Source organism: Marmota flaviventris, chromosome 11 (genome assembly GCF_047511675.1).
Source record: "Marmota flaviventris isolate mMarFla1 chromosome 11, mMarFla1.hap1, whole genome shotgun sequence".
NCBI lineage: Eukaryota > Metazoa > Chordata > Mammalia > Rodentia > Sciuridae > Marmota > Marmota flaviventris.
Window position 1 is genome coordinate 8,843,706 of NC_092508.1, and position 21,221 is coordinate 8,864,926.

Genomic DNA, 21,221 nt, shown 5'->3' on the forward strand with positions numbered 1-21,221 from the left:
TCTCCTGAAAATTGAAGGAAGATCAGTGGAGTAGAAGGAAGGAGCCGGGGACGGGAGGAGGAAGGCTAAAGGGAAATACTGGGGATTGATACTGGCCAAATCGTTTTTTATGCCAGGTGCATCTACAAATATGGAACAATGGGTCCCCAGCCATTTCCTTGGATCTTTAAAGTTCTCAGGAAAAAAAAAAAGATTAAAACTTCAGAGACAAATGGACAAAGGATACAAACAGGCAAATTACAGAAGGAATAGAAATGGCCATTGAACATGGCAGGATGTTGAGCTTGCTGGTTATCCATAACAATGCTAATTAAACATGATGCTATTTTTACCATCTGACTGGAAAAGATTAAAAAGAATAGCAATACCTAATTCACAATGGCAAAGGTCTAAGAAAACACCTATGTCCTCCTATTGCACAAAATATAATGCATACAGCAGACTTCTGGGAGGAAAATTGTGAAGATATTAAGTGACTGGCATTATGTAAGTTTTAAATTATTCAAAATTGAAATATTGTGACATCAAAATATTAATGAACCTCATACTTAGGCAGTAATGTTGAAATAATGTAAGTTGCTTAATTTAAAATTCTTTCAAAAATAGCATTAAGCTGGCATAATTATAAAGGTCAAATGCACTGTAGAAGGCAAATGTGCCACATCCCACAGCAGTGCCATGGAGCTGGTTAACAGAAACATCACCCTTCATCAAGTCAGACTTGAATTATGCAAGGTCTTCAGGAGTTCACCCTTAGATAAAATCCACCAAGACTTATAATGTATGGAGCTTTGGATTTAGCCACTCCACACGTAAGAATCTACGTGATTTAATTAAGTGTACAGATACACACGGCACAGAGTTCACCTAAAGGCTTGTGTATGGACAGCAAAACTAAAAGACCATCTGAAAATAATTATCAAATGAGGATTGCATATTTGTACAGTAGAATACCATACATTCTTAGAAAAGAATGGGCTACTTGTTCATGTACAATAACAATAAAGTATAAAAACAACTTAATGAAATATAAAATATATTTTTATAAACACATACACACATTCAAACAGAAAGAATTCAAATGCAAATGAAACTGCTTATAATGGATCTCTCTAGTGAAAGGATCTGGTAAGGGAGAATCTTCACTTTAAGATTTTTAACAACTGTTATAGCTAGAATTAACTGAGTACCTACTATATTCCAGGCAGATTCTAAGCACTTCATTTAATCCTTATAAATACCCTATAAAGTAGATACTGTCATTATTTTCATTATCAATAGTTGAGAAAACGGAGACTTAAAAAGATTAAATAATTTGCCTATGGTCACATATTTAGTGGGTTTTAATCAAGGTAGTTTATATTAAGCAACATTCTTAATCACCATACCAACAGTTCTATATACTTTGTAGTGTATGAATGACTTTTTTTTTCTTTCAGTATTGGATATTGAACCTAGGGGTGCTCTATCAGTGAGCTATATCCCCAAGCTTTTTAATATTTATTTTGAGACAGAATCTTACGAAGTTGCCAAAGCTAGTCTCAAACTTGTGATCCCCCTGCCTCAGCCTCCAGAGTTGCTGGAATTATAGATGTGTGCCTACGCACCTGGCTAATATGGGTTACTTTATACCTATCTGTACAGAAACATGTCTATTCCATAATTTAAAGCATGCCTGGCCTGATTTTTATTCAATCAGAAATGGACAGTCTTTCCACAACATGGTTCTTTTGCAGCCAGTGAGTTTTATAAACTCTTGCTATAGGAATTCATGATATTGTACACATAATAATGATATTGGAAGCAATCAATCCAGACCTTTATCTGATAAGTCAGTTTATCATTGCTGTGACAAAATACCTGAGAAAACCTTAAAGGAAAAAATATTTATTTTGGCTCATACTTTCAGAGGTTTCAGTCCATGGTCAGCTGGCTGCATGATTTCTGGGCCTGTGATGTGACAGTACCTTATGGTGAAAGAGCATGTTCATCTTATGGTAGCCAAGAAGCAGAGAGGGAGATAAGGGGGCTAGAGAAAAGATAAAATTCCCAAGGGCACAACCGCAAAGACATACCACCTCCAAGTAGGTCTACTTCCTACATTTTCCATAACCTATCAACAATCCGTTGGCTAGTATTCCATCAGTGGATTAATCCATTGAGGAGGTTGGAGTCCTTATGATCCAATCACTTCCCCAAAAGCCCCACCTCTAAACATTGCTGCATTGGGGACCAAGCTTTCATCACATAAGCCTTTGAGGGACATTACAGATTCAAACTATAACATGGCCCCTGTTATGGTCTGGAGTTGAAGTGTCCTCCAAAAGCTCATATGTGAGACAATGCAAAAGGTTTAGAGCAAAAATGATTGGGTTATGAGAGTCTTAACCAAATCAGTGAATTAATCCCCTGATGGAATTAACTGAGTGGTAATTACAGGTGGGGAGGGTGCTGCTGGAGAAAGTGGGTCACTGGGGAGGTGCCTTTGGGGTGTATGTTTTGGATCTGGTGAGTAGAGTCTGTCTGCTTCCTGAACATCATGTGTACTGCTTCCTTCTGCCCTATTCTTCCGCTATGATGTTGAGCTTCCCCTAAAGTCCAGAGGAACACAGCCAGCCGCGAATGGACCTCTAAAACTGTCAGCGCGCCAATAAACTTTTCCCCCTCCACAATTGTTCTGGTCAGATATTTTAGTCACACCACTGAAAAAGCTGACTAAAACAGCCCCCAAAGGCTCATATTTATCTCATTATGTAAAACACACTCAGTCAATCTCCCTGAGTCCCAATAATCCTAACATTCCAGCACTGCTCAAAAGTCCAAGTCTAGCCCGGCATGGTGGCACCTGCCTGTAATCCCAGCAGCTCGGGAGGCTGAGGCAGGAGGATAGCGAGTTCAAAGCCAGCCTCAGCAAATTGAGGCACTAAGCACCTCAGTGAGACCCTGTCTCTAAATAAAACGCAAAATAGGGCTGGGGATGTGGCTCAGTGGCCGAGTGCCCCTGATTTCAATCCCCAGTATCCACCTCCCCCCAAAAATAGAAAAGTCCAAGTATAAAGTCTCCTCTGAAACTGGAGGCAATTCTCAGCTGTGAGCCTCTGTAAAACTCACAAGGTGAGTCACCTGTTCCCAGCATACAATGGTGGGATAGGCACAGGGTAAACATTCCACCCTGACACACACTGCAAAAAAATGAGGAATGGGCACAGAAAGGAGAGATGGACCCAAACCAAACAGTAAATCCTGTAGCTCCAAGCCCAGCTCCAGGGCATATGGTAGGAAGATGTGGGCTCCAAACCACCGAGGCTGCCCTGCCTGTGTGGCCGTGCTACCTGCAGGCCTCAGACCCCTCTCCGGTCCTGGCTCTGCCTGTTGCCTGTAGCTGTCCTCAGCAGATGTTCCGCATTCCTGGAGGCTCTCACTTTCTGGGTTCACCATGCAGCTGCAGCTTCACTCCCAGAGCTCCACATATTGCCTTCTTAGGGACTGCCTGCGAAGCTCCACCCTGACACACATTGCTCCGCCTCCCAGGTCTTCCTTTGAAATCTCAGTGGAAGGCAAGTGTGGTGGCTCCCAGCACCTCGAGAGGCTGAGGCAGAAGGATCACAAGTTCCAGGACAATCTCGGCAACTCAGAGAAACCCTTAGTAACTTAGCAAGATACTGACTAAAATTAAAAAAAAAAAAAGACTGGGGACGTAGCTCAGCACTGTGGGTTCAGTCTCCAGTACAGAGAAAGAGAGCTGTGCCTCTTCGTGGAAGCCTCCAGGAGCTGCAACTCTTGCATTCTTTGTGCCTGCAAAACCAGTGGATGATGTCAAAGTAGCCTACTTGGGCCATGGCTGCCACGGTGTCTGAGTGCCTGGGCAGCTGAACACAGTGCAGGATCCTGAAAACTCATAGGTGGCCTCGGGCGACCCGCTTGCCCTGGAGTTGTGTTTTTGAGACAAAGTCTTTCAAATGAGTTTACATTTTAAATCCTAAAGACTTTGATGAATCCACTGGTTAGGTACGGTTTTCGTAATCTAATCATTTCACCTCCCGAATTAACATAGGAGCTTTAGGGGACCACCTCATACCCAAAGAATAACTGAGAGTACAGGTGTGTGCCAATGTGCCCAGCCTTGCTTCTTTTTAGTTGCACTAATTTCTTCAGCAACTATCTCTTCCTTAGACTTAACTTTAAACAAACTCCTTTTGTGACCAAACTGCAAGTTTTTCAAATCTTTGTGTTTTTTTTTTTTCCTGAAACTTTAATCCAGGGGCACTTTAACACTGAGCTAAATCCCCAGAATTTTCTAGTTTTTATTTTGAGACAAGGTTTCACTAAGTTGCTGAGGGTCTTGCTAAATTGCTGAGACTGGCTTTGAACTTGGAAATCTTCTGCCTCAGTCTTCTGAGTTGCTGAGACTGCAGGCATGTGCTGCTGCATCCTGCTAAGTTTTTCAAATATTTCTGATCTGCTGGGGATGTGGCTCAGTGGCCAAGTGCCCCTGATTTTTTTTTTTTTTTCTCTTTGTTCTCACAGTAAACCTGGCTAAAAGCAGCTAGCAATATCCATGTTACTACCTGAATGCTGTGCTGCCTTGAAGTTTCCTCTACCAGATTAGTCTGTCACCTTTAAACTTAGCTTTGAACAAAGTCTCAGGAAATGGATAATATGTAGACCAGTTCTTTGTCAAAATGTAACATGAATGGTTTCTAGTCTAATTCTCTTTAAAGTCCTAATTTTCATCTGAAGTCTCATGAGCACAGTCTTTACTGTCTGCATTCCTATCAGCATTCTGGTCTTCCGAAATCACTCCAGAATCATCTATTAAGCTCTTCTTACAACATTTTAGGGCTTCTATTACTGCATCTCCAAACCTTTCCAAACTGCCCCCACAAATCAGCTCTGAAGACTTTTACATCACATGGTCAGGCAAAGTCACAACAGCCTTACTTCTTGGTACCAATTTTCTATGTTAGTCAGCTTTACATTTCTGTGAAAAAACACTTGAGAAAATCAACTTCAAGGAGGAAGGATTTGTTTTGGCTCATGGTTTCAAATATTTCAGTCCATGTCAGCTGGCTCCTGTTTCTGGGCCTATGGTGAGCAGTACATCTTGGCAGAAAGGTGTGGCAGGGGAAGCTGTCTCACCTCTTAGCAAACAGAAAACAGAGGAGAGACATAAACCCTTCCAGAGCATGACTCCCAGTGACCTAATTCTTCCAGGTAGACCCCATCCTACATGGTTTACCACCTTCTAATAGTCTATTCCATTATGGTACTGAATTGGTACATGGTGATACACAATCCCAGCAACTCAAGAGGCTGAAGCAGGAGAATCACAAGTTCAAGGCCAGCCTCAGAAATTTAGTGAGATCCTCAGCAACTTAGCAAGACCTTGTCTCAAAATAATAAAAAACCAAGTAAATAAAAAGGATTTGGGAATGTAGTTAAGTGGTAAAGCACCCCTGAGTGCAATCCTCAGTATCAAATTTTTATTTCAAGACACTGTTTCAAAATAAAATTTTAATGGGCTGGGGATGTGGCTCAAGCGGTAGCGCGCTCGCCTGGCATGCATGCGCCCCGGGTTCAATCCTCAGCACCACATACAAACAAAAATGTTGTGTTGGCTGAAAACTAAAAATAAATAAATAAATATTTTAAAAAAAAACAACAAAATAAAATTTTAAGCTGAGCATGATGGTACACATCTGTAACCCCAGTGACTCAGGAGGCTGAGGCAGGAAGATTGCAAGTTCAAAGCTAGTCTTAGCAATTTAGTGGGGCCCTAGTCAACTCAGTAAGACCCTGTCTCAAAATTTTAAAAAAATAATAAAATAAAAAGGGTTGGGATGTGACTCAGAGATTAAGTGTTCCTGAGTTCAATCCCCGGTACCAAATTAATTAATTAATTTAAAAATTTAAAAAGGACTGGGGATTTAGTCCAGAGGTAAAGTGCTTGCCTAACATGTGTGAGGTTCTGGGTTCTACTCCTATTACTACCAGTAGATCATCATCATCATCATCATCACCATCACCATTGACTACTACACTTGACTTTTTGACTTTCCATGTTTAATTTTGGTGACATCAATATTTCCCTATAAGACCTTGAAAAGTCACATCTGTTCTAAATCTCATTATCTCATTATCTTACAGAGATATTATAACAATAAAATGAGAACATTCAAACAAAGTACTTGATATTCATACCATTGCTAACTATGACTAATAAGAATTTCTAGAGTGACTTCTAGTTTTAGAATTTTAGTATTAAGGAAAAATTATTAGAGTTTAGATGAAAAGAGTTCCTTTAGAGATACATAATGAGCCAAGCACAGTGGCACATGCCTGTAACCCCAGTAACTCAAGGTTGAAGCAGGAGTATCCTAAGTTTACAGCCAGCTTTAGCAATTTAATAAGACTGTCAGCAACTTAGCGAGATCCTGTCTCAAACTTTAAAAACATAATCAGAGGCCTGGGGATGTAGCTCAGTGGTAAAGTGCCCCCGGGTTTGATCCCTAGCACAATAGATAGATAAGTAGATAGATAGATATAAATAGATAAAAATAGAAACATATACTGAAGCAGCTTAAGAGGAAATGATGTAACAACTGGGATTTGCTTCAAAATAATCCAGGGCTCATTCATAGCTTATTTGGTCACATGTTGTGCATTGTTTAGACTGGGTTACGGGTACTTGAAAGCCATGAAAGAAAAAACTCTGCCTTCTTTTTATGTTTGAAACTTTCAAATTGAGGGAGGTTAAAATAACTGGGAGGCCATTAGGCTAAGATAGCTCCAGTGCCCCGAATTCATACCTAAGCAAACTGAAACCCAACTGGGAATGAAGGGTCACAGCCCAGGAAAACAAAATGTGAGGTCAACCAATCAGAAACTGCCAGCTAATGTCTAACTGGAGAATTTACAAATCAGAAACCACCAACTAACCTCTAACTGGGACTTTCCACTTAAACTAGTAAAATATTTTCCATATTTTACCTCTATGAACACCTTATAAAAGTTTTCCCTTTCTGCCCTCTTGGTTAGGGCCAAACTGCTTGTGGTTTGGCACCACCCAATTCGTGAATTTCTGTCTACTCAAATAAACTTGATAAAATTTTAACATGTGCCTACGTTTATCTTTTAATAGGAGGAAAAAAAGGAAAAGGGAAATTGGAAAGAAATTTCTATTACTTACTCTAATGTTCTACTTAATTAGAACTACTTCTCCAGAAAATCTTTATTTTTGTTGTTGTTGTTTTTTTTTAAAGAGAGAGAATTTTAATATTTATTTTTTAGTTTTCGGCGGACACAACGTCTTTGTTTGTATGTGGTGCTGAGGATCGAACTCTGGCCGGACGCATGCCAGATGAGCGCGCTACCACTGAGCTACATCCCCAGGCCTCTTTAAATCTTGATATTAAAAGAAACAGAGGGCTGGGGTGGAGCTCAGTGGTACAGCACTTACCCAGCATGCTTGAGGTCAGAAAGGAAAAAAATAAATAAATAAATGGGAATTTCATTTTATTCATTTTTTAAAATCTCTACTTTCTTAGAAACAGATTTTAAATGACCAGCAAGATACAGAAGAGTTCAAGAATTTGATAATTTCATTAAGTTTTCAAATAACCTTTTAATATATTTTTAACTAAAGGACCATTCTACATTATATTTAATTAATTAATTTTATTTTATTTTAATTTATTTTTCTGATATGTGAAATTGAACCCAGGAGTGCTTTACCACTACACTACATCCCCAGTGCTTTTTATTTTTTTATTTTGAGAGAGGGTCTTGCTAAATTGCTGAGGCTAGCCTAAAACTTACAATCCTCCTGCCTCAGCCTCCTGAATCACTGGCATTACAAGCATGTACTGTTATATTGTCATACATGTATGTGTTATGGTTTGGATGTGAGGTGTGCCCCAAAAGCTCTCATGTGAGACAATGCAAGAAGGTTCAGAAGAAAACTGATTGGGTTGTGAGAATCTTGACACAATCAGTGAATTAATCCCCAGATAGGGATTAAACGGTAATTGAAATGTTAGGGCATAGCTGGAGGGAATGGTTAATTGGGGGTGTGGCTATGGGGTATATATTTTGTATCTGGAGAGTGGCGTCTCTCTCTGCTTTCTGATCATCTTGTGAGCTGGTTCCCTCTGCCACACACTTCCTCCATGATGTTCGCCTCATCTTGATCCTGGAGGAATGGGGCTGGCCTTCTATGGACTGAGAGGCTCACCTCTGAAACTGTGAGCCTTCAAATAAACTCTTCCTGCTCTGCAGTTGTGCTGGTCGGGTCATTTAGTCACAGCAACGAGAAAATTAGCTAAAACCCCAGGCTAGGAAACCCATTTTAAAAAACTATAGCAAAAAAAAAAAAAAACAATTGACTTCCTTAATGGAATCCATGTTAATATGGAATCTTAAAAACTTTAAGATTTTTCCCCAAAGAAATTTCAGGATATTTTAACAATTTTCTGCTTTTTAAGAATACAATATTCTATATTAATTGTATATCAGTATTTCAAAAGATGATTTATTTGATATTTCTCTGACAAAAATCGATCACTGGACTGGGGATGTAGCTCAGAAGTAAAGCTATCGCATCACATGAATGAAGCCCTGGGTTCCAACTCCAGTATTTCAAAAACAAAAACAAACAAAAAAACTATCACTGGGGTTTGGCATAGAGCAGTAGAGCACTTGCCCACCATGTGCAAGGTCTTGGTTTCAATTCCCAGTGCCATTAATATATAAAAATCTATCACTAACCATAGAGAACTTAACAGCAATAAGTACATAATATGTCCCTTCCTTACTTTGAAGGTGTGAATTCTCTAGGAAGTCTTCATGAGTTTCTTTTGTTTCTCCAGGTTTTGATGATCGATACTCACTTCTCAGAGATATCTTCCACCATCTAAAAATTATCTGCAATTGAAGAGAAAGTGACAGGTTAAAACTGATTCCAGGGTTGAGGTTGTGGCTCCAAGGTAGAGCATTCGCCTAGCACATGTGAGGCACTGGGTTGATCCTCAGGAGGACATAAAAAATTAAATAAATAAAGGCATTATGTCTATATACAACCCAAGGTGGGAGGGGGACTGATTCCAATCCTAGCAGCTATGCTATGTTTGGGGTTTTGAAAGATCACTGTGGAGCTGGATGCAGTGGTGCAGGCCTGTCATCCCGTGGCTCCAGTAGGTTGAGGTAGGAGGATCGTGAGTTCAAAGCCAGCCTCAGCAAAAGCAAGGTGCTAAGCAACTCAGTGAGACTCTGTCTCTAAATAAAATACAAAATAGGGCTGGGGATGTGGCTCAGTGGTCAAGTGCCCCTGAGTTCAATCCCCAGTACCAAAAACAAAAAACAATGGAATCAGGGCATTATGGGTCATGGCTATAATCCCAGCTATTTAGAGGCTGAGGCTGGAGGATCACAAGTTCAAGGCCAGCCTCAGAAGCTTACTGCAATCCTGCTTCAAAATAAAAAATAGAAAGGGCTGGGGGTGTACCTCAGTGTTAGAGTATCTCTGGCTTCAATACATAGTGCTGAAAAACAAAATCTATCAGGTCAATCGATGAAATCACCCAGTGCCAAATGGTTGTGTTCTTGAGAACAGAGATTCTTTAACTTGAGGAACCGGTTCCAAAGTAATTGCTTGGCTCTCCTATTTCCTTCACAGGCAACAGGGCAGACAAGATGATGGATAAATCCCTCAGAGAGCATGACAGTTACATGAATAGGGGCAGAAAAAACACCGTTGTGCTTTGTGTGATGCATGAAAATGTGTCACACACGAACACTTCTTGGTAACAGATCTGGGAATAGTGTGTTTGACTCCTCTGAGAATTTTGTTCATCTGAAGCAAACCTCATTCCCATGGCATGGGCTGCACTTTGTTCTTTATTGATTTCATGGTGGTGTCAACTCCTGGGCCTGGTGAAAGCCCCTTGGAACAGACTCAGCTTTGGTCATGTTTTTAAACCAAGAGTGGAGCAGGGTAGTGAAGTGAGGTGACAGAACTTCCACCAATTTCAGAAACAGCCGTTTTCTGCACTTTGATGATGACATAAGAGGAAAGGTGGGATGTACCGTCACATTGGGGGTCAGGGCATCGCGTAAGGACTTGGAGGTGGGGAGCCTGCCCTGTGTGCAGGTCTGTAATCACAGCGACAGAGGAGGAGGCAGGAAGACTGCATGTCCCAAGCCAGCCTGGGCAGCTGAGTGAGACCCTGCCTCAGAATAAAACTGAATGGGCTGGGGGTGTAGCCAAGTGGTAAAGTGCTTGCCTAGCCCAGAGTTCAACGCCCAGTACTCCAAGCAAACAAACAAAAAATGAGTGTGGAGGGCAGACAGTTCAGTCTATAATGAGGGCGATTCCAGTAGAAACTGCATGCATTGTGGAGCAATGTAATCCTGGACGATTCATTTCATCTCCCTGCAGTATAACTTTCTTTCTCTTAAATATTAATATTAAATTTTATAAAGATATTTCCTTTCTATTGAATGAAGACACCAGGCAGTCTGGAGCTAAAGCCCATGGGGTTTTCATGTTGTTTGGGGGTTTTGTTTCTTTCATTACTGGGGGTTGAACCCAGGGTTGCTCTACCACTGAGCTACATCTCCAGCCCTTTTTATTGTTTTATTTTGAGACAGGGTCTCACTCAGTTATTAAGGTTGGCCTGGAACTTGCCATCTTCCTGCCTCAATCTTCCAAGTCTGTGGAATCATAGGTGTTCACCACTGCACCTGGCAATCTAGAATTTTGGGGGGGACTGGGAAGTAAAAATAATGTAGTCCAGCCAGGCACACCCCTATAATCCTAGCAACTCAAAGACTGAAGTAAGATGGCCAGTTTGAGGCCAGTCTTGGCAATTTAGTGAGACCCTGCCTCAAAACATAAAATAAAAAGATCTGGGGACATAGCTCGGTGGTACAGCACCCCTGGCTTCAATCCCAATTATCACTAAATCTCTCTCTTATATTAATAACAATTATGATAATTTAGTCCATTTCTTACAACCATCCTGCAAATGAGCAAAGTTTCAGAGAGGTTAGAACGAACCTGTCTCCCTCCCCCCCACCTTACTGCTAGGTGTCTTATGACAGTGAGCACAAGTCTCAGACTGAATTCCACCTCAAGAACGACAGTGCCACGGAGGTATCACAAGAGCCCAAAATCATTTCTGAAAGTTCAGCAGAGACCCCCCTTTCACCATTCCCCCAGGTGCTGTCCGGCAACCTTTGCAGAAGTTTCTCCCTGAGGCAGGTGTCCCCATGTTATAATTAAAGGATCAGTTAAACCTGCTGATCCAGAGCAAGCAGCAAAATACTTGGTTGGGGGCGGGGGTTCTGGAAAAAAAAAAAAAAAGAGTTCTAGAGCCAAACGTGATTCTCCAGAGAGGTGTTGCAGACTCACCTCTCGAGATGTTCAATGGCGGGCAGAGAGGGTTGTGCACATCCTATTGACTTCACCCCACATTCCTTATGTAATTAACCAGCCTCTGAGCCTGACTCAGGAGACAGTTATTTACAGTGCTTGTCATAATGCTCTCTGGAGGGAAGATCTCTGGGGCTTGGGTTCAAGTTAAGCACACACAAGCTTCCCACAGGCTCCCCTGGGGTGTTTAAAGCAAATTATCAGGAATACATCACCTGCCTAAGGAAGCTGGCTGGCTAGAACCAGAATCCTCCTTGCTCTGCAATGAAGATTCAGACTCACAATTCAACCTTGTCAAGACCTGGGTATGTCCTGTATAATGCACTTATCAAAAGAGGAAAATGGATATCTTGAGCCATTTACTTTCTCTTAGCTTGGTAACAATTTTTTTTTTTTTTTTTTTTTTTGGTAAGTGATAAAACACTATTTTGGTGAGGACAAGGGAAACTGAGAGCCCCTAAAAATCACTGAGAGGAGCTGGGTGTGTTGGCATACACCTGTAATCCCAGAGACTAGGGAAGCTGAGGCAGGAGGGGTGCAAGTTTGAGGCCAGGCTGGACAACTTGGTGAGATCCTAGAAAGAAGGAAGGAAGGAAGGAAGGAAGGAAGGAAGGAAGGAAGGAAGGAAGGAAGGGAGGGAGGGAAAAAAATTTCTCAGTGTGCCTAGCATGAGTAAGGCCCTGGGTAAGATCCTCGGTATGGTGAAGGGCGTGGATTTCCTTACAGTTTTGGACATATTACCCAACCTTTATACTTCTTCAGTGTTTTTTGTTTTTCAGTGCTGGGGCCAAACCCAGGGCCTCTGCATGATAGGCAGGCACTCTACCACTGAACTACCTCCCCAGCCCTTTATTTTTATTTTTGAGACAGGGTCTTGCTAAATTGCCCAGGCTAGCCTCAAAGTTGTGATCATCCTGCTTTGCCACCTGTCTTTGAGGTCACAGGTAAGAGCTACAGTGCCCAACTAATATTAATTCCCCTGGATGTAGCAATTCTATTTTAAGAATTTATCCTATGGAATTTTATCAGAAAACAACCAACATTTTATAAAAGATTTATCAGAGATGTGTACAACATTTTTAAAAGGATGGTTATTGGGGCTGGGGTAGTGGCTCAGTGGTAGAGTGCTCACCTGATATGCATGAGACACTGGGTTCGATCCTCAGCACCACATAAATATGAAATAAAGATATTGTGTCAACCTAAAACTAAAAAATAAATACTTTCAAAAAATAAATAAAAGGCTGAGGATGTGGCTCAAGCGGTAGCATGCTCGCCTGGCATGCGTGCGGCCTGGGTTCGATCCTCAGGACCACATACAAACAAGGAAGTTGTGTCCGCCGAAAACTAAAAAATAAATATTAAAAAATTCTCTCTCTCTCTCTCTCTTAAAAAAATTTTTAAAAATATTTTAAAAATAAATAAATAAATAAAAGGATGGTTATCATAGCTGGATTACGATAATGAGTAATAAGAATCTACCCAAGGCTCAATAGGTGGGACTAGTTAAGTAACTATGTCACATTAGATGATGCAGAGAACACTCTGCAAACAACAAAATAACTTGTAGAAAAATAGCACTGTAATCCCAGTGACTTGGGAGGCTGAGGCAGAAGGATTGCAAGTTCAAGGCCAGCCTCGGGAATTTAGTGAGATGCTGTCTCAAAATAAAAGAATAAAGAAAGAAAAGAAAAAAGAGAGGGCTCCCATGTAGCTCGGTGCTAGAGTACTGAGTCCAATCCCCGGCACCACAAAAAAAGAAACAAAAGAAAAAGAATAACACAGAACGATGTTAATGATCATTTGGTAAAGGGCTCAAAAGTATATGCATGACTGATCCAAATAGTCAAAAGAAAATATTTATTATGCAGGAGGAAGGAACATTAGTTGTGGCAGTAAGTGAACTGTATCACACAACAGATGACAGATGCAGCTTGAAGTGAGCTCAACTCTAAGAATTACCCCCCAGTACTCGTAAAAAGGTAACATCGATTATGGTATTAGCATATTTTAAGTTATATACACATGCAAAGTTGTATTCGTATATTTCGTCTCTATTTTGAAAACTTGTCAGTACTGCTTTACACATTTTGGATCTTATTGACTGCAACTGTTCTGTTAATGTCTTGTTAGCACGCCTGCAAGAAAAGCCACAGAGGAGCTCCCTGCCAGGTCTGCAAGACTGTTTACCTCTGGATGGAACACGGAGTTCACTGTACTCGCCCGGGGTTTCATGAATTCTCCCAACCTCCTGTGAGCCATGTAAGATTGTCCTTTCATGGGTAAAGAAACCAATGGTGGTGGGATCAGACAACCTGCAAGAGCTCCTCTCTCCCAGCAGTGGTTGACCTTGAGTCTGTGCCTCACACTCCCCAGGAGGGCCAGCCACCGGTCTCATGATAGGACACTTGCCTTACTATAGGTGACATAGATGACTCTCCAATATTTGGTACCCTAATAGAAATCATGTGGCCAGGGGTAGAATTCTTTAAAAAGTATATACTTAGCATACTTTTAGACTTAAATATTTCCAGTAAAACTTTTTAATAATCTTGCTAATTGAGCTTACTTTTAAGAGGGGTCTTAGACTCCTCATGAATCTCCATGTACCTCCTCTGCCCAAATGACATTTCAGCAGGATGAGGAGGCAGGGCTGTTAACTCAGTGAAGGCCCCTGACATTCCCCACCATGTTGAGAGCCACAGTTTAGTCGGAATGACGCCTGGCATTTTGCTGGAGGGAATGGTTGAAAGGTGACCCTGCTCCGGAATTAGGGCGGCTCCGGGATTAGGGCGGATCCTGCTGCCTTGCCAACTACTTTGGAGTTCCCATTGAGTTCTCGCAGGGTTCCTGGAGAATTGGCGGCAGAGCCTGGTGGAGGGAGTATGTTCCCGGGAAGTGTGTGTAGAGGTCGATGAGAGTTCGGGAATAAAGAGTTGCTGTTTGAACCTACAAGGCTTTTTGGCGGCTCAGTTATTTGTGCCCAGACAGACTGCGGCACCACCAGCGAGCAGCTCACAAGGAGGCAATAGGAAAACATGGGGCCAGCTGAGCGTGTTGGGAAATGCACACCTCCTTCCTCCACACCCAGGCTCAAGACTGTGACACTCCCATTACTATCTCTCCATTGGAAATCCTGTTACTGGGGCAAAGTGTAGCCTCTAGGGGTTAGATGAGTCTGGGTTTAGACCCTGGAGTCTTTCACTTCCCTTGGGCAAACTGCTTCATCTCTTCTGGCCTCAGTTTCCTCATCTCCATAATGGAAATGATGGTGGTGCCCAGCTCACTGGATTTGGAGGGATGACAGATGACATACCCAGTGTCTTGCACAATGCCAGGCACAGAGAGGGTGCTCCACATATGTCCTCCTTCCTTCCTTCTGTTCACTCATGTACCAGTGCTTCATATTTATACCAACAAATTCAGCTGCAAATGCTGAGATAAGAACCCTCCATTCTGGCATGGTGGTGCATGACCATGATCCCAGCTACTCAGGAGGATAAGGTAGGAGGATCACAAGTTTAAGGCCAGGCCTGGGCAATTTAACAAGACCTGGTCCTAAAATTAAAAAAATGGATATAGCTCAGTGGTAGATTGCTTCCCTAGCATGTGTGAGGCCCTGGGTTCAATCCTCATGTCTCTCTCTCTAGCTGCCCCCCCCATCTTCTTTTTTATTCACTGTCTAACAGTATTCAACCATAATTATACTTTGCAGGCATAGTGGTATACACATGTAATCCCAGTGACTTGGGAGGTTGAGGTAGGAAGAATGCAAGTTCTAGGACAGCCTTGGCAACTTAGCAAGAGCCTATATCAAAACAAAAAATAAAGCCGGCACGGTGGCGCATGCTTGTAATCCCAGCAGCTCCGGAGGCTGAGTCAGGAGGATCTAGAGTTCAAAGCCAGCCTCAGCAACTTAACAAGGCCCTAAGCAACTCAGTAAGACCCTGTCTCTAAGTAAAATGTTTAAAAAGGGAGGGGCATATGGCTCTGTGGATAAGTGCCCCTGGGTCCAATCTCCAGTAATAAATAAATAAATAAATAAATAAGGACCTCAGAAGTAGCTCAATGATAAAATGTACCTGGGTCTGATTCCCCAGTACCCCTCCCCACCACACACACATTTCACTAAAGTTTACTTTCCTAGTCATATTCTCTGAAAATATTTATTTCAGCTTTGCACTCAGATCTGTTATTTATTTTTAAAATCATCTTTATAAATATTTTTCTAACTACATAATTGAAAAGAATCATCTATACATCCAATTAATAATTTGCTCATAAAACATTAGAGTGACTTGTCAGGTACCACACACTAAGTGGGGCATTCTGCATCTTTCCAAGTCTAGAAAACATATTTGTAATTTAGTATGCAAACTGTGCTTGTCCCAGCTCTTCTTTCCCTTGCCAAACTACTGTTATGCTACAAGGTCAAATTTTTCTGGGTTTGTTTGTTTGTTGTTTGGTACCTGGGATTGTACCTAGAGGGCACTTAACCACTGAGGCACAACCCAGCCTTTTTTTTTTTTTTTTCTTTAGAGACAGGGTCTCACTGGATTGTTTAGGGCCTCCCTGAATTGCTGAGGCTGGTTTTGAACTCACAGTCCTCCTGCCTCACCCTCCCAAGCCTCTGACATTACATTATAACTGTGCGCCACCACACCCAGCTTTTCCCCTGTTTTGAAGGTCCTGTATAATTAGGGGATTACATGTAATGGGACTGAGATACTATGACCTGGAGAATTTATGAAATGAGAACTTTTATTAGGTGAAGAAAGATCTTCTTATCTGAACAATTTACTGAGAAGTGGAGAAACAAGCTCACACAGCACTGGCATTCCAAGAGGTGAAAAGGGTATTATTTTCCTAAAATGAATTATGAACATTAATTAATTAATTAATTTTGGCAGTACTGGGACTGAGGCTGAAATGAGAATGAAATAAACTGAATTTCTTCTGTGGTTTACTTCCTTGTTCAGAAGGAGCAGGTCCTTATTTTTGGTTTGGTTTTGTTTGGTACTGGGGCTTGAATCCAGAGGTGCTTTACCACTGAGCTACATCCCCAGCCCTTTTCATTTTTTATTTTGAGATAGGGCCTCCCTAAATTGTCCAGGCTGGCCTCCAACTTTCGAATCCCCAAACTCAGCCTCCCAGGTCACTGGGATTATAGGCTTGTACCACTGCACCCAGCTTAGCAGGTAAATTCTGATCTGAACATGTCTGTATTCCCTCTGGGGTTCTAGTTCTTCATTACTGTTACTTAGGATGGAGCTCCGTGGCCAGCGCACACAAGTTCCAGCTGAGTCCTCGGGGCAGGGTCTCCTCACGGGCGGGCTGTTATTTCCGTAGCTCAGCTCTGACTCTCACCTGAGTCTAAGTTTCTTGCCTTCATCATGCGACACACTGCTGTTCCTGTGGTAGCTATGCCTTCTCCAAAGAAGGCTGAACCTCAGTGTAGGAGGGAGGGGAGGCGGCTTTCCTAGTTCTTATGTTCTTTATGGTCTATTCTCCTCCAGCTTACAGGTAATAATTTTTTTTTTTTTTTTTTGCAGCTGCTACTTCTGGTCTCTCTTTTTAAAAAAATGCATATATTTTAACTGTAGTTGGACACGATGCCTTTATTTTATTTATGTATGTTTATGTAGTACTGAGAATCGAACCCAGTGCCTCGCATGTGCTAGGCTAGTGCTCTACCACTGAGCCACAACCGCAGCCCCTACTTTTGGACTCTTAAGAGACCTCTTCTTTTAAGTTCTTAATCATCTTCTGTCAGTTAACAGTGGTTTTGTAATAAATTTTCCCCAGAAAATAACCTATAAAGTGTCTATATTCTGAATATACCTACTTTGATATATTGGTATCATCATTATACAGGACATTTAGTGTGATAAAAATTCTTGGTTGTCCTACATTTAGTTAAAGGCCAGAGGATGAAGGCAAGGAAGAGATAAGAGGAGTTCATTTTAAACTGAGAGCATGTAGGTTGAAGGTCACCCATCGAGGTGACATCTTGCTTCTACTGTAGAACCAACACCCAGAAGCATCAAGCTCTTTTCTGTATGGACCCCTCCTGTCCCAGACATTGTGTGCTTCCTGGTGTCCTACCCCTCTGATCTATAGCCAATGTAGGTTCAATGAAGATGATTTATGCTTTCTTCTTTCCAAATTTTTATGTTAAAATATTCCAGCTTCCCGGATCTGGTAGACATTTTCCATCTGCTCCTGGCTATGCAGCTGCTGGCTTGGGAATCCATTCTCAGGACTAGCATCTCTAACAGCTCAAAAAACCCTTGTTCCAGAGATCTCTCTCTGGGTCACTTTAGTTTTTGATTTAACAGATGTTAGTCAGTTTTTCTTCACTGTGACTAAAATACTAGATAAGATTAACTCTTAAAAGATAAAATGTTTGTTTTGGCTCATAGTCTCAGAGTTTCCATTCATGGTGGGCCGACTCCATTGCTCTGGGAAGAATACTCTGGTGGAAGGGTGTGTGGAGGAACACTGCTCTCCTCCTGGGAGACAGGAAGTAGAGAAGGGGAGGGAAGGAAGGGGCCACAGGGAAGATGAACCCTTCCAGGGCACATCCCCAGTGACCCACCTCCTCCAGCCACTCCCCACCCAGTTACCACCCAGTCAGTTCATTCAAACTAGGATGGACAGATGAGGTTACAGCTCTCACAATCCAATCATCTCAGCATTCCTAGATTAACACAGAAGCTTTGGGGTGATACTTCATATCCAAACCATAACAACATGTGAGAGCTTTTATTCCAGGATATATACTTTATGCCTAGGCTTTTTTTTTTTTTTTTTTTTTGGAGGGGGTGTAACTGTTTTCTAGAACTGCTCCCCTCCCCTGGCCACTCTCTCTACAAATAATGGATCTCTTGGTCTAATTCTCTAATTTTCTCTTCTTTTCCCCATATTGTACCTACCTATCTCTCTCTCTCTCTCTCTCTCTCTCTCTCTCTCTCTCTCTCTCTCTCAGGAGATTTTTCTCAATTCTGTTTTCCAACCCTTCTATTGAAAAAAATTTCATTTTTTTCTATCATATTCTTATTTTCTAAGAGCTCTTTTTAATTTTCAGTGTTACTTTTTTATTATGTGCTATTCTTGTTTCGTGAATGCAATATCTCTTCTAATCCCTTTGAGAATATTACTAGTATTTTACATTGCTTATATACATAATCTTTGTTTTCTCCAAGATTTCACTTAATGTATTTGTTGTTGATTTGTTTTGACTTTCCTCTAAAACCTGCTGATTCTTAGCTGTTCACTTGTACTTAGGATTGGGGAACTATGAAACTAATGGGCAATGGGCATCTAAGCAGGACTTGTCAGAGGAAGTGAAGCCAGAATTAGACAGGCAGTCAGTATAGATAGGTAAATCAAGTCGGGTCTGAAAGAGGAGGCCAATTTTGAGTGAGTCTCCGAACTTGGAGACTGTCCCCTAAGAGATTAAAATGTTAATTCCTTCAGAGCCCTTCCTCCACCCTTATATAGAACCTGCCCCTGCTCCAACCTGTTGCCAAGGTAACCTGTCCCAGGAACTGCCCCTCTCTACAGGGAGCTATAAGGTTGTTGATGTGTCCTTGGCTGCTCCTTCCTGCCCTTCCCCCTTCAGCCCACCTGTTTCCACCTTTGGGCCCTCTCACGGAGCATTCCTGGGCCTAGCCATACCTGCAGGAAGGAGAAAGATAAAGGGGAAAAGGCAGGAGAACAAAGGAAGCCTAGGACATATAAGAAGGGCAGAACACCTCGCTTCTTGGGATACCAGGATACCAGCTATGGCCCCCTCCTCCTCCTGGGAGAAGTCTATGTTGCCCCTTTTTATATAAACCCTGCTTTATATGCTTGCCTCGGCGTGCTTCTCTCTTGTTCAAACTTCAACATACGGGGAAGCAGGACTTGTCACGGATTACCAGCAGTATCAGAAGGACTCAGTACAGGGAGATCTACTGGGGTTCTGGCCTTGAGGATCCCATTAATATCTTTCAAAATGTCACTTTTATTTGCATTTATTTTACGTTGAATTTATTCCTGTGCCATAAGTTTTTGATTCTTTATTTTCTTGGGGGATATCTTTTTCTTTTGTGGAACTTCCTCTTCTGGTGGTTCCTTTTCATTGGGGATCGCCCCAGAGTGATCTAACCATGAGCTCTGTAAGTACAGTGGTACATCCTGGGTGCCTTGTTCACCTGCATACGCTCAGGAGCCAGAGAATCTACATTTAAACCCTTAATTTCAGCATTACTTTTGGTATTTTTAAGCAAGTGCAGCAAAAATTCAGCACTCTTTGGGCTACAGACTGTGTCCAGCTCCATTGTTTGGCCTGGACACACCAAACAGCTCCACCACTCTAATGCCAGATGGCACTGGCTGCTTCTTTAAAGTGATCTCTTTCAGCTACTTGGTGGCCTTTGGGATATGCATACTCTTGTTGGCCCAGGCAGTTTCATGGATGTTCCTAAAGTGAAGATGAAGATTTGAACCTCTTCATTTGCATGATTTTGTGGGGTTTTCTGAGTCAAGAGAGTAGCAAACCATTTTCAAAGATCACTAAGGCCATTTTTATAGGTTGAGGTTATACCTTGAAATCTCTTGCGCTGGTCTGACTTCCCAGAGAAGAATCTTCCACTTTAATGCCTGGAAGTCTAGTGGCCTAGAGCTTCCTGGGATCCAATGGGAAGTCAAAATGAGTCTCCTAGTACAGTATACAGATTTTAATTTAATCCCTTGTGTAGGAACGGCAGAAAAGCTCCGTAAACTCAACAAGCCGAAACAACCATTTACCTGTCTGAGATTTTATTAGCGGGACTGTGGCAGCCAGCGGCAGAAGAGAAGGGGGTAGAGAGAGCGAGCGCGAACAGGGTGTTGAAATTTATGGGCTCAAAAAAAAAAAAAAGAAAGAAAGAAAGAAATTTATGGGCTCAACGCAGGAAGGCGCGTGGGCTGTTACTTCTTCGGTGGCCGAGAGTTCGGGCCACTTCAGGGATTGGAGGTGCGCCATTCAAAGTTCGCGCCATACTTTTTTTTTTTTTAAAGAAAGAGTGAGGGAGAGGGAGAGAGAATTTTAATATTTATTTTTTAGTATTTGGCGGACACAACATCTTTGTTTGTATGTGATGCTGAGGATCGAACCGGGGCCGCACGCATGCCAGGCGAGCGCACTACCGCTTGAGCCACATCCCCAGCCCCACATTCGCGCCATTCACAGGGATTGGAGGTGATGGTTGGCGCGCCATTCAGTGCATCATGGACCTGCGCTCCCGGAAGAGAAGCACTCCGGGCGCCATCTTTACCAACACTTTGTCATTAAAATTGTTTTTTGGTATGGGGATTGAACCCAGGGGTGCTTAACCTCTGAGCAGCATCCCCAGACTTTTTAATATTTTATTTAGAGACAGGATCTCACAGAGGTGCTTAGGGCCTAAGTTGCTGAGGCTGGATTTGAATTTGCAATCCTCCTGTCTCAGTCTCCCAAGCCACTGGGATTTCAGACATGCTCCACCGCACTGGGCTCCTCTACCATTTTTTTTTTTTTTTTTTAATCATTGAGTCTGTGTCCTTAGCTGCCCAGGGTCCTAACAGTTTCTCTAGCAGATTCTTCCAGAGACCAAACTTCCAGTTCTCTGTAGGTGGACAGCAATTGTTCCTTGTACCTGGGAGGGAAGGAATAAAGCAGATGGTGGTTCTAACAAATGTGTGTGCTTTTCAGATGTCCAGATGTTGCTACAGTTTCAGCCTCTTCTTTATTGTTTTTTTTTTTTTTGGGGGGGGGCGGGGGATT

The 21,221-nt window shown here is 42.1% G+C and overlaps 1 protein-coding gene across 1 annotated transcript in view; it reads right to left on the reverse strand.

The window, feature by feature from the left end:
* The window catches only part of Fbxo36 (F-box protein 36), a 70,614-nt gene that overhangs the window by 19,011 nt on the left and 30,382 nt on the right, over positions 1–21,221 (reverse strand). Inside the window, exon 2 of the mRNA XM_027941991.2 lies at positions 8,814–8,922. Coding sequence (XP_027797792.2) covers positions 8,814–8,922 — 109 coding nt within the window. The remainder of the gene's footprint in view (positions 1–8,813; positions 8,923–21,221) is intronic.